Genomic DNA, 14,719 nt, shown 5'->3' on the forward strand with positions numbered 1-14,719 from the left:
CCCAGACCAGGCTGGGCAGGACCTGCCGCCTTTTTTTTTTTCGGTGTGGCCCAGGAAGCTCCCGATAGGTTTCACAGGTCTAGCTTTACCTGGGGGAAAACAATCCAAACACTACTGCATGACACAAGAAAATTCTGTGAAATGCACGTTTCAGCGTAGGTACATGACTTTTATTGGAGCCCTGCCCTGTCCCCAGTTTTGTCCAGCCTGAGGTGTCTCCTGTCGGGCACAGTACAGAAACAGCGGGTGGATCTCTGCTTCACGGGGTCGATGTGAATGAGGTGTGGGCATGCAGCACCCTGACACAGGGCTCTCTCTCTGGGCAGTGTACTTCTGCTAACGGTCCTCAGCTTAGTCCTGTTGCGCTTAGCTCTACTGCACTGTGCATGACCCCGTCATTGTCTGGCTGGACCGGTTCGGGGGTCTATAGACTGCCCAGCGAGGTTCCCTGCCCAGGTGGGATGAAGACGGTGGGTCACTGCCAAGTGGTGTGGGCATAGCTGTAGTCCCAGCACTTGGGAGGCTGAGGCAGGAGGATCACAAGTTTGAATGCAGCCTGGGCAATTTAGCAAGTTAAAAAGATCCCGTCTCAGGGCTGAGGATTTGGCTCAGTGGTTCTGTGGCCTACCTAGCAAGTGCAACGACGGCCTGAGTTCATCCCCAGTACCAAAAAAAAAAAAAAAAATCCTGTCTCAAATTGAAACAAAAAAACTCGTTGATTCAATCCTCAGTACCAAAAAACAAAACAAAAGGCAGTAAGAAACAAAATGCCCACAGAAAACATGTATCATTCCTCCACTCTTCCCGAACCTCCAAGGTCTCCTTGTATTTTCCAAGCTGAAATCTAATCATCCACTCGCAACATCGCAGGTCCTAGTAACCATTTCAAGGACACTTTTCCAGCTAAGTCACTACCCTCTGTGGTACAGGGCGTCCAGCAGCCGGACCCTCCAGGACTCAGAGTCAGCACACACCGTCCCTCTTACTACAAGGGCTGCGCCCTCTCTTCGTCATCCAGAGACACCTCTGCCTGCATCGGAACACAGCATCACTACAGCCCCTGCTGCTCTTCCCACATTCCCTCCTACATGGACTTGGTTTTGTAGCTCATCTCTACCGCAAATCCTGGACACAGAGTCATGTCGGTGGGAGTGTATTGAATAAATGAACGTTCAACGAATAACCAAGCAGCACCTTGTGTCATGGGGAGAGACTGGGAATCCTGAGAGTAAACGCAGGTTGCTACACGTAGGGAATATAAGGGTGAACTAACACGGAGCTTGCCCTTGGAGAATTCTCTTTCAGCACACATAAGAATCGGATAATCAACACACAAATGTAAAGTTTCAACTGTAACAAATACTTCAGTGGTAAGAGAGTGATTTTTCTTTTGTAGGTTTTCTTTATTTAAAGTTTTTTTTAAATTTTAGTCTATTAGCACACGTGCGCAGTACGTAATGTTTACATTCCGTGTGGGAAGTTGGTACATGTACATGCTTTGTACGTTTTCAAGTCACTGAGAAAGTACTCAGGCACAGTGGCAAACGCCTGCAAACCCAGCAATGGAGAGGCTGAGACAGGGCGGTCTTTGTGAGTTGGAGGACGGTCTGGGCTACACAGTGAGTTCAAAGCCAGTCTGAACCATATACCGAGACCCTGTCTCAAAACGCAAAACCAACAAAAACTAGTGTTATAAGAGGTAGGGGGACAAAGAGCACAGGATAATCAGACAGTGGGAAAGAGGGGCCGACTGCACAGCACTTCACGGGAAGAGCTAAGGCCTTTGGTGTTAGCGTGGGCTTGGAAGGAAGACTCTGCCCTCAGAAGTGGTCACACGCAGGGAAGGGCTTGGTGGGGAGCCAGGAGGTGCCAGGAGACTGTTTCGTCGCTGAAGAAAAGGGCACTGGGCACTGGGACCAGAAGGAGAGCCATGACGGAGGGGAAGAGGAGGTGGAGGATGCCGGAGAATGGGTCAGAAGCATCCAGGATCCCTGGCCCCCGGCCCAGAAGGGGCCTCCACTCCGTCCCGCCCATCCTTGAAGGGGCAGCTGCCGAGAAAGTCCCCACCTCGGGCGGCCGGCCGGCGCATGCGCTGTGAGTAGGCTGCGCCAGGCCAGTTCTGGGACTGCGTGTTCTGTCACTTCCCCATCCTCTGGGCCTAAAAGGTAAGATGCTTAGGTAGATCTTCCGCAGGACAGCAGATCGAGTTGGGCCCGACAGTGTTACCCTGGAGACCCTTCTAGAGATTCTTTCCAGGTCCTTCTTGTCCTTAACAAAGAATTGGACAAAATAAGCGCTAGGTTTTACAGGTAGCTAGGTTTTACATTTATTAAGGGTAGAAAAAGAAACATGCTTTGCCGAGCAAATGTGGACCTATTAAAAGTAGTACACCCGATAAGGTGACAGCCTACGGCTGTGAAAGAGGGCGGAGGCCTCGAGGCCAACGCTGCCATCTTTTGTATCTCCCGCCCCTTGGGCTGACGTCATGCCGAGGCCAGCCTATCAGAAACCTGCTTGCGTTCTCAGCGGAGACTTGAAGATAGCACTGATTGGTTTCAAGTACAAGGAAGGCTTAGGCACCCGTCTTTCGGATCTCTGTGATTGACAGGTCATACCCACTTGCCCTGTAGGCTAGCCATGCCCCGATCTCCGGCTCAGGCATGCCAGTCATGCAAGCTACTCAGGAGGCTGAGGCAGGAGAATTGAAAGTTCATGGGCAGTGGCCAGGGATTTAGCTCAGTGGTTTCCCTGACTGCCTCACAAAGTTTGATCCACGGTACCGAAAAAGGAAAAGAAAGAAAGTTCATGGGCAGCCTGGGGTAATACATAGCAAGACCTCAATTCTAAATACTGTAAATGTAAAGGCTGAGGGGAGCTGGGATGTGCCTCAGGGATACAGTGCATGTCTAGCAAGGGCCAGGCCCCTGAAATCCGTCCCCAGCACTGGAAAAAATTGAAAGACAAGATTGAAAGATCCCATTTGGAGTTAATGTAGTTCTCCGAGGTAACTCAAATTTCTGAAGTCCAGAACTGTGTGCTAAAGAAGGCAAGATCCCTGCCCCCAGTGGGCACACTGTGTCAGCTTGTTGTCGCTACAGCAGACACCCGGGGTAAATCAGCTTACAGAAAGGAAGGGGGCATTTGGGTCCACAGCTCTGCAGGCCTGAACCATGACTAGTTGGCCCTGCTGCTTGGGCGCCACAAGGAAGGGAAGGAGAGTGGAGCAGATGGGGAACACCTCCTGTCCAGGGCTGGGAACAAATAAGAGGAAGAGCCAGGGTGTGACCACGCCCCTGGTGACCTCACTTCCGCCCAGTAGGCCCTGCCTCTTAAAGGCCCCAAACCACATCAGTGTCCCAGGTGACCTGATTTTGGGCGGCTAAGTGGAGACACTGTGCTGGGTGGGCCTAGCCTGATCGGCTACAGCGTCTAAAGATCCTGGCAGGCAGGATAAGAAGGGACAGAGAAATGCTATGAAGAAGGAACTGGATGTGTTGCAAACTGCCCAGGTAAGCAAGGTGTGGTGGCACATGCATGTTATCCCAGCACTCAGGAGGCTGAGGCAGGAGGATCACAGCAAGTTCGAGGACAGCCTGGGCTCCACAGTGAGTTCAAGGGACAGCCTGGACTACACAGTGGGACCCTGTCTCAAAAACAAAAACAAAAACTGCCCGAGGAGAGAGCAACCCTGAAGGAGCTGAGCTCCTCATCCAAGGAACTGGGTTCTGCCCACAGTCTTGAGCCTCAGGCAGCCCCTGTGCTTCTCAGTGACAGCCCTGTGCAGCTGGCCTGCTCACAGCTTGAACCCAGTCAAACCCTGACTGCAGAATCTAGGAAATGAGAAGGGTGGTCATGTCGGTGGTGGTGGTGATTTACGTTGTTTTGGTTTTGTTTTTTGAGACAGGGTCTCACTATGTAGTTGAGACTGACCTGGAACTCACTATGTAGCCCAGGCTGGTCTCGAACTCACGATCCTCCTGCCTCAGCCTCCTGAGTGCTGGGATTACAGGTGTGCACCACCACATCCGGCTGGGACACTTTGTTCTCTGTCCCAGTTATTCAGCTTTGTCACCAAAGAGGAAGGTAGCTGCATGCAGTACCTACTGGCAAGCACAGCTGTGTGTTGATAAAACTTTATTTACACAAACAAGAGAGAGGGCTGGGGTATGGCTCACTGGTAGAGCATTAGCCTGTGTGAGTCCCTCATTCTGTCCCCAGCATTGTGAAAGAAAGAGCGAGCAAGCCGGGCACACGAGCAAGTGATGGCACAAGCCTGTAATCCCAGCAGTCAGTCAGGAGGCTGAGGCAGGCTGAGGCAGGAGGATCGCTGTGGGAGTTCCAGGTCAGTTTCACTGTACAAGTGAGACCCTGTCTCAAGAAACCAAAAAAAAAGAGAGCGAGCAAAAGAAAGAAAGGAAGGAAGGAGGGAATGTGGATTTGCTGGTGTGATTTACCAATCCCTGCTCTAGAACATAAAAGAACAAAACACAAAACACCCCCAATGTCCAAAGGCAATGTGTGCACCCATCCTGATGGGATTCTAGTTTGAAAGACACATCAGGAAAAGGAGAGGGCGTGGGCACCTCACCTGCCTCGCAAGCACAAGGTTCTCCTTTGATCCCCAGCACCAAAAAAAAAGGAGAGACAATCAAAGGAAAAAATGGAAACAAAGCTTTTGTACCTAAGGGAGGGGGGTGAATGGCGGGGGAAAGACACAGCAAGATATACATGTACTGGTACAAATTCCCTATGATGAATGTTATCATTATGTGTATCTAAAAGGTACCAGTAAATGTTTTGCTTTTTAAAAGAAAGAGAAATAGTTGTAAGAAATGTTTCAGGGTGAAATGAGGACATTTCACTCTGGAATGCCTAATAAAACCTCTTAAATCCAGGCTTGGTGGCACATGCCTGTCAACCCAGCACTCAGGAAGCTGAGTCAGGAGAATCACCCAAGTTTGAAGCTAGCCTGAGCTACAGAGTGAGTTCAAGGCCAGCCTGGACTATAGAGCAAAACCCAGTCTCAAAAAAAAAAAAAATCAAATAAATAAATAAAATTGATATTTTGTTCAGCATGTATTTTAAAGTTCATTTTTTTTCAAAAATAAGATAATTATTTTCCTTGCTGAAAGTGGAAACTAGGGCTGAGCGCGGGGAAGGCAAGTACTTACCACTGGGCTGTTGTGTTGATGGCTGTGTCCCTTGGAGCCTCTTCAGTTGTGTTCCAGAGACGGGTGTTCTCTAGGTCCACCCCAGGCCCAGACCTCACTGGAGGGTGGTTTAGTCAGGGACTGACAATCGCAGGACAGTTGCTGCATCTTGGTGCTGAGCCAGAGTATGAGTTGATTTTTTGCTTCTATAACAAAAACAGCTGAGATGCACAACAGAAAACAGGAAAGTTTCGCTCCGGCTTACAGTTGTAGGGGTTCAGTCCATGACTATGGGCTCTGCGGCTTTTGGGCTGTGGAGAGAAGCACCTCATGGGAGGAGCCCAGGGTGGGGCCCAGTTGTTCAGTTCCTGGAGACCAAGGAGCAGAGCTGCCAGAGCAGCGTATCACAGTCCCACAGTCCCTCCAGAGCCACGCCCCCAATGACCTAACTTCCTCCCACTGGGCTCCACCTCTTAAAGGTCCCACATCTTTGCTGTGGATTTAAACATTGTCATCAAGGAAATAGTTGTGATAAGCACACAGCAGAGGGACAGGATAGCCCAGCTGCCTCGGGACAGTATAGTTTACGTCTGCTGCCCAGAAGTAATTGCTAAAAGTGTGTCAAAAACAGCCCCGCCTGATGTGGTCCATTCTATAGTCACATTCAGCTGCAAGAGAGAAAGGTGAGGATGGAAATGACCATGCTGTCATGACTGTGCTGTGCTGGGGAGGCCTCTTGCAAGCTCGTGTTCTCCACAGAACAGTGATAGCCAAACATCCACAGCAACTGTTATGGTTTGGGACTTTAGTGTCCCCAGTATCTCGTATTAAAGGCTTGGGCCTTAGTTGATGGCACTATTGGGAGGTGATGGTCCCTTTAAGAGGTGGGGCACAGTAGAAGGAAGTGGGGTCACTGAAAGGGGTGTTGGGACTCCAGCCCCTTCTCGCTTCTCTTTCTCTCTCTCCTTCCTGGCCTCCATGAAGTGAGCTGTCTGCCCCATCCCTGTGCCCCACACCATGTGGTTCTGGCCCAAGTAATAGGGCCAACAACCACTGACCAGCCTGCTGAAACCATGAGGGGAAGCAAACCTTTCTCCTGCTAAATCAATGATGTCACAGGCATTTTGTTGTAGCAACGAAAGCCAACCAACAGAGCAAACTCAACTTTGTCAAGTGAAAACTCCCTGCCAAAACAATAAAATAAAGAAGCCAAAGCAACCATTTCAAGTAGCATTTTATTAGTAAAAATATTTTTCTGTATCACATCACTACAGTCCTGTGCTGGCTAGTGGCATTCTGGTCAGGGACAGACCAGGGACCCAAGACAGTCCCATAAGACCTGTCAGCGATGTCAGGGACCCCTTACATGAGCCCCACCGATGGCCACACTGTGGTGGAGCTGCCACCCTGCATTTCACAGTATGTCCCTGTCATAAAAGCTACGTTTCTATTCACACACACAGCAACTGCCTCCACATCCTGTGAGAGGCATACAGGAATTTCACACCAGAAGCTGGAGATGAAGTCTTACGTTGTCACAATATCTACTTTATTTCCGCACGGCATAAAACCCTGAGTCTCAGAGCGTGGGTGGCAAGGAGTAGCTATTTTTTTTAAAGGCTCCCCTTTACAATCTACATGAGTTCTTTAGTTAAGTAGGGAAGGCAGGATAATTCTAAATGAGCAATCCCCAACTTCCTGAAAGGTGCTGCCTTTGCCTATGGCTTGATTAATGTGAGCACTCATCCGTGATTTAGAGAAAGTAGCTACGTACACAGTGGAATATGATTCAGCCACAAAGAATGAAACCCCAACATTCACAGCTTGATGGATGGAACTGGAGACCATTAAATGAAACAAAACAAGCCAGACACAGAAGACAAGAATCTCATGCCCTCTGCCGTACATGGAGGCTAAAGAAGTCTGCCTGAATGTTCAACAGTGATTACTACAAATTGGGAATGCGGTTGGATGAAATGGAGCCTGGATTTCATCAGTGCATACTTTACGCGTATCAACTAAACCCCATTGATATGTACATTAATGCATGTTAATAAATACAAAATGTAATTTAAAAATCTAAAAAGACTCTTGCCCGGTGGCCCTGAGCACATTTTTTTTTTTTTTTTTTGGTACCGGGGATTGAACTCGGGACCTTGCACTTGCAAGGCAGGCAATACCACTGAGCTAAATCCCCAGCCCTGAAAATATATTTTTAAATGACAGCTTAATTTTATTTTCAGTACTATGATTGAACCCAAGCCTCCTACACACTAAGCAAGTGTTCTACCACTGAGCTACGTCTCTAGACCTTTTAAAAATTGCCTTTTTAGTTTGAGACACAGTCTGGCTAAGTTGCCCAGGCTAAGTTGGCCTCAAACTCGGGCTTTTCCTGCCTCAGCCTCCCATGGAGTTGAGATCATAGATGTGTGCCACTATACTTGGCCAACTTAAAGTATTAAGAAATGGAATTGGATGCAAATATTTGCGGAACTCTCCATGCTTGCCTCAGAACGCTGGTTTGGGAAATGGATAAGTGAAACAGTAGCCTCATTAAGCTCAAAAGCTTTATTTTGGGGGCTCAGAGGTAGAGCCCTTACCTAGCCCTGGGTTTCATCCTGGTGCCTCCAAAAAAAAAAAGCCCCTTTCCCCAGAAAGGGGAAAGAATCTCTGTAGATTCTCTGAGAAGTCAGGATCTCTGTAGAATCCAGTGGCAGGGAGAAGGGACCCAGATGGCTCAAACCCCCCTGTCCTAATAGCAAAAGCCCAGATGCAAGGGGAGTGGACGAAGGCCTCGGGCGGAGGGAAAGAGCTGTGTCAGTGGGTGGAGTCGTAGCCCCTGCAGCGGGACAGAGATCCAGGGCCTCTTTCTGCTGCTTCCAGGAACCTCCTTCCCCCAGCAGTTAGGGATCGAGGCGCTGGGGCTGCAGGAACTACAGCATGGCTGTGATTCTAGTGTCAGAGCGAGCCCTGAAATCAGCTCGTGCACCAGAGAAAGACAGGCAGACACACGTGAGCTGATGGCCAACTTTTACAAAGGGGACACAGGGTCTAAAAACTGGCTACATGCACTAGGAAGAAAGCTCTGAGAGCCGGGCAGCGGCTGCTGCCATCCCGCCACGCCCTGCTGGGAAGTAGACATTCTCACTGTGAAGGCTACAAGGGACTGGCGGGGCCACAAGGATCCGGACAGGCGGCAGAGCACTCACACCTCAGACTCGTGACCTTGAGCAAGCCCAAGTCACCTTGGCAAGGCCAGCACCCCTACCTGTAAAGTGGACTCAGAAATTCCTGCCTTCCCTGAAGTACCAGCTGTGAGGGGGACCAAGGTCAGGTCTGCGGCATCATAGCCTGGAGAGCCTCGCAGTCTCCTCGTGGTCCAGCCTGTCTCGTATTCATCTAGTCCCCCTTCGTCCTGTACCAGCACCCACCCATCGCGCCCGGCTTCCCCGCCACAGTGTGGATTTCACGCCCAGCCTCAGCCCAGGGGTGGGCAGTAGATCGGGCCCAGCCACTCAAAGTACTGTGTTCTCACGGAACATGGTGATTGGCTCAAGGGTGAGCGCTTGGCCAATCTGAGCCAATGGAGGCGTGGCCAGCCCATAGTGGCCTCTCCTGGCAACTCAGGCGCTCTCTCTACTGAACATGGGGCCGGCGGGACCATGACCAAGCATGTTGCTAACCTGGAGCCGCAGGTCTGAGTAATGGATCTCGTGGGAAGGAAAGGAATGGAAGAATGGAAGATGCCCTAAGGCTTTGGGGCCGGCTGTCCTCCAGGAAAGCCATGTTCTGTGCTGCTGCCACCCTGAACAGGCTCACACAATCAGGCAGACCTGAGAGCGCCTATTGGACTTGGACTCCCTGCCCCGGGCCGCCTCTGACTTCGAGTCCTGGGGGGCTCCCGCTGCCAGCTCCTCCCTCTGCCTCCATTTGACCCTCCACACTGCTTTCTGGAAGTTCCGGAGTGGGTCCTGCTGTGAGGCCCTGGAGGCCGGGCACTGGAAACGCTTCCGCAGGATGTAGCCGTGGCCTGTGGGGGCAATGAAGCCGTTGGAAGTGGGGATGATCCTGGTCACCACTGCATGGACAAACTGGGTGGCCAGTAGCGTGCCTGTGGAGTGAAGACAAGAGAGTTAGGGTACAGGGGTCACCCTCTCCATGCTCCAGAGCTGGCTGCAAGGAAGGAGAGTCCCTGCCATACCCCATACCAGCACAGCGTAATGAAAGAAACTTCCAGGGTGCCCCTCCTTAGATCTGCGGGGCGGGAAATTCCTTGGCAAAATCTACCCACCCAAGGGAATTTTGACGATTTACAGGTTCCTTGTATAGGTCTCTAACCCAGAGTGGGTCAGTCAGTGTTTTCATTGGAGAAGGAAGAGAGGTTATGAACCAGGTCCGGATGGGCTTTTAAGGCCACCGTCCTTGGACCTTGGCTTCTGAACAGTCTGTGACTGAGTGCCTGGCATCTCTGCTACATTGCTTTAGACTACGGGATATCAGTCTCCTGACCCACGCCTGTCATCCTAGCACTCTCGAGAGGCTGAGGCAGGAGGGTGGCATGTTTGAGCCCTGGGAGCCTAGGCAACTTAGTGATTTAGATCCTGTCTCAAAAAGAAAAATTTTAAAAGGGTTGGGGTATAGCGCAGCATGAAGGCCCTGGGCGCCATCCACCACACCACAAAAAATCATATGTAGTGACTACAAATCTAGTGCATAAACTCTGAAATTGGGGCCAGGGATTTAACTCAGTGGTGCCACCACCTGCCTCATAAGCACAAGGTCCCTAGTTTGATCTCTGGTACCAAAAACAAAAACAAAAACTAAACCATGAAATAAAATATGTTCTATCTTCCTCCATTTAAAAACCCTGGAAGGTCAGGTTTAGACTGACAGCTAGCATGTCGCAGCACGGGACAGCCAGGCCCCTGCCATCTGTGGCCCCTTCTCCTCCCACCCTGACGGGCTTCACCCATATCCGCATGAACCCCAGCCCAGCTCGGACATCCAGACCTCTCTGCAGCATCCACGGCCACTTCCCCTCTCACAAGGGCGCACAAAAGGGCTCTGTCATGCTTGGGAGGCTGGCCCTGGGGAGGAGGTTACGTGGGCCACGTGCAGATCTCTCATCAGAGTCAGAAGTCCCCTCTATTGGCCAGAGGAAGTGTGGCAGGGGCTTCTAAGAGCCAGGATCCGCACCAGCACCCTTGGTTTCCAGATCAAGGTCAGGCCAGCCCCAGCATGAGACTCACCATCCAGTGCACTCCAGACAATGACGGAGCGGTCCTGCAAGCCGGAGAACACGTACTTGTCATCCTTGGAGAAGCGGACACATCGCACCCCAGGACAGTAGGAGCTCTGTTCAAAACAGACCGCAGGATCCATGTTGCACGAGGAAATCACTGCGGACCAGCCCTTGGAGCCGGGGTTTGATCTCCCCATGGGCTGGATCAAAGGAAGGCCCAGAGAGACAGGGGACGGGGCTCCCAGGACCAAGAACATCTTCAGAGAGGTGTCTGAGCGGTTCTCAATGCTTTGCATCAGAGAGTGTGAATTACAGCGCTCAATTTCAAAATGACCTTGTTTGTACAGATGTTCACTATAAATTCACTGACTTGAAGTTGTGGCTTAGAAGCGTTACAGGCTGGGTACAGCGGTGCATGCATGTAATCTCAGCTACGTGGGAGTCTGAGGCAGCGGGATCAAGTTTGAGACCAGCTTAGACAACTCAGTGAGACCCTGACTCAACATGAAATATAAAAAACAGGGCCGGGGATTTGGCTCAGTGGTGCCGACACTTGCTTCACAAGCACAAGGGCCCGAGCTCGATACCTGGCACCCCCAATTTTTTTTAAATAAAGAGCTGGGGATGTAGCTCAATGGTAAAGCACTTGCCTAGCATGCACAAGCCCTTGGGTTCAATCCCGAGTACCACAGGAAAAGCGAGGGAGGAAGGAAAAAGAAAACACGGGGGATCCCAGATTAGACTCTAGAAGAGGAAAAGGAAATCTCAGATTGAGAATCCCAAATCGGAAACATTCTGAAATTTGAAACCTTTTGAGACTAATGGGAAACCCAGGAGTAGAAAATTCCATACTGTGAAACTTCCTGTCACGGACCGAATTGTTAAAAATATTGTACAAAATGACGTTTGTGTATATATAAAACACAAATGAGTTTCCTGTTCAGATGGGATCCCATTCCCAAGATATCTCCTTAGAGATATGAAAATATTCCAAAATCTGAAAAGATTCCCAAGCCAGGACACTCTGGCCCCAAGCATCTTGGATAAGGGACACTCAACCTGTATCTCTCTTGATTGCTGAGGTTTCTTTTTTGTTTTGTTACTGAGGCTCAAACCCAGGGGTGCTGTACCACTGAACAACACTCCAGCCCTTTTCATGGTTTGAGGCAAGCTTTGCCCAGCTAGGACTGCAATTTGCAACCCAGCTGCGCAGGCCTGGCCTGGCAGGGGCGGGGTGGCGGGCACGCACCGTGTAGCCCAGCTCCAGCCGGCACGCGCTCGTGCCCAGGTCCCAGAGACACAGCCGGCCTTCCCGGGACCCACTGACTGCCAGCTGCTCGCCGTGGCTGACGTCCACGCAGGTCAGGCGGCTGCTGTGGCCCTCCAGTGGGAACACGTGGGAGTCGGGACACGCGTACAGGAAGAGGTCGCCGCTGGTCATGCCGTAGAGCACACGGTGGTCCCCCAGCACGGCCACGCTGGTGATGGTTTCCGGCAGCTGCGTGTAGAAGGTGTACACGGGCCCCTCGATGGCTGGGCACGGGTCCCCGGGCTCCACGTCTAGCACCAGCACGATGTTGTCGTAGGCGATGGCCAGCCGGTCCTCGCATTTGCTGAGGGCCATGCCCACGACCGGCTTGCGGGCCTCGGGCGGGGGCACGCACAGCACATCCTGCCGTGAGTCCAGTGGGAACACCAGCACGACCCCCGACAACAGCCCCGCAAACAGGAGCTTGGGCCCCTCAGCCACCTCCAGGCACCGGACCTCGCTGGATGTGTCCAGCGTGTCCTGCGCCTCGCCTGCCAGGGAGGAGCCGGGAACCATCAGGGCACCCCGCAGCACCCTGGAGGCTCTCACTTTGCACGGCTGGGGACGGAACCTAGTAATGAGCCGAGCTGCATCCCCAGCCTTTTGGTATTTTTTATTGTGAGACAGAGTCTCACTAAGCTGGTGTCGCTCAAGCTCGATTGGAACTCGCGACCCTCCTGCCTCAGCCTCGCATTTCTCCATCTCTCCAGGATGGAGCCCTCAGCTGGGAAGGCCTGGGCACTGCACCCTCCCCTTGAGCACCCATAGCCTATGACTGCCTGAGAGAGGGACCCAAAAGCCTGGTCCCGGCTGGCAGGTGGTGCGTGCCATTATCCCAGCCCTCTGGGAGGCTGAGGCAGGAGCATCGCAAATTCAAGTGCAGCCAGGGCAACTTAGTGAGACCCACGGAGGGCCGGGGATTTAGCTCAGTGGTTCAGATGCCTGCCTCACAAGCACATGGTCCAGCGTTCGATCCCTGGTACCAAAAAGTAAATAAACACATAAAATAAAATGGAGGCCCCAAAGCCCCTAAGAAGCCGGCCTGCCCTCCCGACACCCAGCCGGCCAGCACTGAGTTCCTTCCCCAGGCTGCGGCACCGGTGTGAACACCTTCCGCCCAGGCCCCCTCTGCAGGTTTGTTTTAATCTCTGGGCCGTAGCTGGGCTTCCGTTCTTCCCCACACCATGGACCGGGCTGCCGTCCCACAGACCTTCTGCCACATCCCAGATGGTGACTTTGTTTCTGTCCCCGACCTTGGGGAAGTAGACAAAGCGCCCGTGGTGGGACACAGCCCCGAGGCCGGCGCGGTCCGGGAAGGGTGCGGGGGCCTGCGGCCGTCGCGGGGAGCTGAGGTCCCAGACCTTGACGGACGAGGACTGCCGGGACCCGCAAGCCACCAGGGCCCCGGCCCAGGCCAGCAGGCTCCCCGGGGCGCCCACGCCCTCCAGGACGTGCAGCAGGGCCCCCTGCTCCGACAGGCTCCACACCTGGAGGGGGACAGAAAGGTGGGTGGAGTCCTCTGCCACGGAGGCCAGGATGTGCACGCGCCAGCCTGCCCCCCTCGCTGAAGTCCTGGGCTGACCTGCAAGGGCCTTCGTATCTCCCCGTCCTGTTTTGTTTTTTGTTTTTTCAGACAGGATCTCTGTGTAGGCCAGGCTGGCCTTGAACTCACGGCGATCTCCTTGCCTCAGCCTCTTGAACTTACCCTCAGCTCCCCAAGCAAATGCCATGGTGGTTTCAAAGCACCCTCGGGTCCTTTCAAGGTGTTTGCAAGATCAAAACTATCTTCAAGCCAGCACAAGGGCACCTATCTATCATCCCAGCTGCTCAGGAGGCTGAGACAGGAGGATCATTTGAGCCCAGGAGTTCAAGACCAGCCTGAACGATACAGTGAGATCCTCCAAAAGAAAAAAAAAAAAGAACAAAAGACCCGTTTTCCTGAGAGCTAGTTCCAAGAGATTAGGCGGCCTTTTTCGCACTTCCTGAGTCAGTGGTGGAGTTTTCCAGAAGCTTTGTAACAGGCATCTCGATAAATGCCAGGTTACAGAGTCCAGTGAGCCCAGCTGCCTTCTAGTAAGACAGACGCTAAAGGGGCTCGAAACCGTGAAACAGCGCCACTGTTTCCATGAACACATGAGCTCAGGGTCTAGGTGTCAGGCCTGTGTACACGTGAGCAGGCAGGCATGCAGAAACACGCCTGCCTGTGTGCAAAAGTACGCGAACACACATGCACTTGTACACTGAGTGTGTGCGTGTGAATACATGTGTGTACACATTAACACGCGGGCACAAGTTTTTCCTCTCTTGGGAGGCCAAGTTCTTTCCCAGAGGCCGCAGTCCGCGCATGTGCGGTGCCAATGCACTCCCGAAGGTTTTGGGCCTGCCTCCGCGGTCACTTGATGAGGTGAGATCAATAGTTCCTAGTGCCATGCGGGGCCAGGACCGGATCCTGGAGTGGACAAGGACACGTGTGGGGAGCTGCTAACTTTGGGAAGCTGCAGATGGGTTCCTGGCATTCCCAGTGTTAAGCGTCGTGGGCTTGAGAAGAGTGAAAAGGTGCCCTGGGATGTCAGGTTGGAGGAGGGACGAGCGGGGACTCTGTGATGCTACTCTGACCCTGAAGTCCCCCTACGAGTCACTGTTGGTCTTCACACCTGTGGAGTGGCACATCCTCTAATGCCTGGGCTTTGGGACCTGGGGACCAAAGGCTATCAGAGGCGGTGCGCCTTTAAGGGGAAGGCATGGTGGGCTCCTTGTCACATGCCACCCCAGACAGTGTCGCCAGTGAGGACATACACGAAGTCGTACACAGCCAAGGCTCTCTGAAACTGCAATCCCAGTATTCAGGAGGCTGAGGCAGGAGGATCACTGCAAAGTCGAGGCCTGCCTGAACCACATGGAGGCCCTGTCTCAAAAACAAAAGAAAGGCCGGGCGTGGTGGCGCACACCTGTCATCCCAGCACTCGGGAGGCTGAGGCAGGAGAATCGCTGTGAGTTTGAGACCAGCCGGCTACATAG

General features: G+C 52.5%; 2 protein-coding genes across 2 annotated transcripts in view; both read right to left on the bottom strand.

Annotated features, from left to right (window-relative positions):
- Positions 1-1,141, bottom strand: part of Sin3b (SIN3 transcription regulator family member B) — a 23,390-nt gene extending 22,249 nt beyond the window's left edge. Inside the window, 1 exon segment of the mRNA XM_010644366.3 lies at positions 1,118-1,141. Within this exon segment, the coding sequence (XP_010642668.1) occupies positions 1,118-1,141 (24 nt within the window).
- A 6,381-nt stretch (positions 1,142-7,522) lies between these two features.
- Positions 7,523-14,719, bottom strand: part of Nwd1 (NACHT and WD repeat domain containing 1) — a 30,581-nt gene continuing 23,384 nt past the window's right edge. The window contains exons 18-21 of the mRNA XM_033759375.1: positions 12,912-13,188; positions 11,642-12,192; positions 10,400-10,505; positions 7,523-9,261 (exon numbers count right to left, since the gene is read on the bottom strand). Of these exons, the coding sequence (XP_033615266.1) occupies positions 8,966-9,261; positions 10,400-10,505; positions 11,642-12,192; positions 12,912-13,188 (1,230 nt within the window). The 3' untranslated portion in view covers positions 7,523-8,965. The remainder of the gene's footprint in view (positions 9,262-10,399; positions 10,506-11,641; positions 12,193-12,911; positions 13,189-14,719) is intronic.

This window comes from Fukomys damarensis, unplaced genomic scaffold, assembly GCF_012274545.1.
Source record: "Fukomys damarensis isolate Sample0158 unplaced genomic scaffold, DMR_v1.0_HiC HiC_scaffold_37, whole genome shotgun sequence".
Taxonomy (NCBI): Eukaryota; Metazoa; Chordata; class Mammalia; order Rodentia; family Bathyergidae; genus Fukomys; species Fukomys damarensis.